Source organism: Castanea sativa, chromosome 5 (assembly GCF_040712315.1).
Source record: "Castanea sativa cultivar Marrone di Chiusa Pesio chromosome 5, ASM4071231v1".
NCBI lineage: Eukaryota > Viridiplantae > Streptophyta > Magnoliopsida > Fagales > Fagaceae > Castanea > Castanea sativa.
The window spans coordinates 30,723,456-30,726,232 of record NC_134017.1 but is presented as its reverse complement, the minus strand read 5'-3'; the positions used below and the strand labels follow the sequence as shown (position 1 = coordinate 30,726,232).

The 2,777-nt window shown below is 36.4% G+C and overlaps 1 protein-coding gene across 2 annotated transcripts; it reads left to right on the top strand.

Annotated features, from left to right (window-relative positions):
• The first annotated feature begins 295 nt into the window (after positions 1–295).
• Positions 296–2,443, top strand: LOC142634148 (F-box protein SKIP2). Of its 2 annotated transcripts, XM_075808427.1 has the most exons (2): positions 302–1,091; positions 1,344–2,443. In XM_075808427.1, exons 1-2 carry the CDS (start codon positions 479–481, stop codon positions 2,237–2,239), a joined length of 1,509 nt encoding a protein of 502 aa, XP_075664542.1. In that variant the 5' UTR covers positions 302–478; the 3' UTR covers positions 2,240–2,443. The 2 variants fall into 2 exon arrangements, with proteins under 2 accessions (XP_075664541.1, XP_075664542.1); XM_075808426.1 differs by having other exon boundaries at positions 296–2,443.
• Positions 2,444–2,777: the final 334 nt, after the last annotated feature.

Genomic DNA, 2,777 nt, shown 5'->3' with positions numbered 1-2,777 from the left:
TTAGTTAAAATATTACAATAAAACTTATAAATAATATCAAAAGTACCATAAAACAGATAAATAATAATAAAAATAAACTAAATAATAAAATAAATTGATAAAAATTATTTTTGTCCAAAGAGAATATTTGAATTCTTAAGAGCGTTTGAAATTCAAATTATTTACGGTAGATCTTCAAATTAAATAGACGAATCATAATTTGAGATCGGGCCGCTGCACTGTGGAACCCACAAAAGCTAAAGTAACATTCTAAAGTAATAAAAGCAATTATTTCCTTTCAAACACACCCAAGCTAAACTGGAATCTCCTCTGCTCGCCACGGGTGTTCCTCTTCTCTCTCTCTCTCCCTCTTCCAAATCCCAATATCCCATCTCACAAGAAAAGGTACAAATTATAACAAACACATACCCTTTTTGATAATCACAAACACATACCCTTCTCTCTCTTTCAGTTCCACTTTCTTTCCAAACTGCAAACAATGACGTCTGAAGTGAAACAACAACCGCTAGCAATCGATGTAGATTTGCCAGAAGAATGTTGGGAACTCATATTCTATCTCCTCCTCGACCACCACCGTCACTTCGAATCGCTCTCTTTGGTCTCCAAGCACTTTCTTGTTATCACCAATCAACTCCGCACTACCCTCACTGTCTCCGACCAAACCACTCCTTTCCTTCCTCGACTTCTCCGAAGGTTCCAACATCTCAGAAACTTAGATTTCTGTGGGTTCCACGGAGACCTCGAAAGCATTCTTTGTCTGATCGCGAAATCCAAATTGGACCTCGAAGCTCTGAATATTTCGAACCAGAAGAATCTTCACTTAAATGGGTTGCATATATTGGGTTCGAATATGAAGAATTTGAAGAGCTTGTATTGCTCCAAGGTCTCTTTTTTGCAGGATATTCATCTATTTGTTATAGCAGCTTCATTTCCACGTCTTGAAGAGCTTGATATTAGCTACCCTGAGCACAAAAACATATTTTCCTCAACTGGGTCAAATGATTCAGGAACATTTTCGGGGCCTGTGACTGATTTAGGAGTTTCAGAATTGTCATCGAGGCTCAATAATCTGATCAAGATCGACCTTTCAGGTAATCAGTTCATTACTGATAAGTCACTCATCCACTTGTCATCTAGGTGTGTCTTACTTAGAGAAATCGCGGTCCGAGACTGCGCTTTCATAACCCAAAATGCTATTGCTTTCACAATTAGCCATAGTCCTGGATTGAAGTCCATTGCGGTAAATGAAATTGGGTTTCCCTCTGTGGATGATGTTTTCAAAGAGTCATTTCTACATGCAAAGGTTTTAAGCGATCTTGATTTGTCAAACTCATTTGTCTCAGATGAACTGCTTATTTCAATTGTAGAAGCGTGTCTTCCATTAAATAAACTCATTCTTGCTCGTTGCCATGGTTTCACGTTTGCTGGATTATTATTGTTATTGAGTAAGTACCATTCTCTTAGCTTGATAAGTATTGAAGGAATGAATTTCCTTACTGATCAGAACATAAATGAATTGTCAAAGTTTTTTTCTAAGTTAACCTCAATAAACCTCGGCTTATGTTCTAAACTGACCAATTCGACTTTCTTTACTCTCACAAGAAATTGTCCTTTGTTGAATGAGATCAATATGGAGAGGACAAACCTAGGCAAAGAAGAATGTCCAACAAAATTTGTGGTGAACCCTCAAGTCAAGTCTCTAAATTTGGCTCAAAATGGCAAATTGAGCAACGAAAGTATCAAAAAGTTTGTGGCCATCTGCCCCAATTTACAGGTGCTCAATTTAAGCTCTTGTAGGGGTATCACAGAAGAAGGCTTTGAAGAGATTTTTAAGAGATGCAGTGAGATTAGGCACTTAGAGATAAATTATTTTAGTGCGATTACAGATTTTGAAATAGACTCTGAAGTTTCCAAATTGGAGAAATTGAGTGCAAAAGGATCAGGGCTTAATGATGAAGCTTTGGCAATGGTCGGAAAGAGAAGTTGCAGGCTCTCGATTTTGGATCTGGCAGGCTGCTTGAATGTGACGGAAAAAGGGGTGAAAGAAGTGGTGAAGAACTGTAGAGGATTGAGGGAGATAAATTTGAAGTGGTGTGACAATGTGAATATTGATATTGTTGCTTGGATGGTGATTACGAGGCCATCCCTGAGAAAAATAATCCCACCATGTGGTTTTGTTCCTACGGAAAGCCAAATGAAACTTTTCTTGAGTCATGGCTGTTGTGTTTGTGAGGGCTAGCATTTTGAAAGAACATGGAAAGTCTCTTTTGGATCTTTCTAGCTCTGTTCTAGTTACTTGTGGACAAAAATATTTGAAAACAAGGATTGTAGTAAATTTACAATTTTTTTTTCTTTATTTGTAAATTGTAATTTTAAATTTATATATGTAGCCACTCATTTCTATATCAAATGATCAACGTAAAAAAGGCTGTTAAGTATTTCACTGCTATTAATGTTATGGATTTTACACAAGGTCTCTGTTACAAGTATTCTTCTATCCAAAGAGGAATATAGTACTCTAATGGAGAACTAGTCTTTTTCGTTCAGTAAAAGTGTGAACCTATGATTAATTATACAAATTCAGCCACTTTATTTACTAGATTAGTTACCTATATATGTAGGTTCCTTGTATACAGAACAACCCTGCAGGTTGTTTTGCTAATTGCTTCAGAGTTCAGACAGTAGCAGAAATATAAGTTTATATGAAGGAACACAAATTCATTCAAAAGCTACCTACAGCCTATAAAAAAAAAACTGTCTGAAGCTGCTTATTCCAT

What these genes read in the sequence shown, in the direction of transcription:
- LOC142634148 (XM_075808426.1), top strand. Translation starts at nt 479, where the DNA reads ATGACGTCTGAAGTGAAACAACAACCGCTAGCAATCGATGTAGATTTG.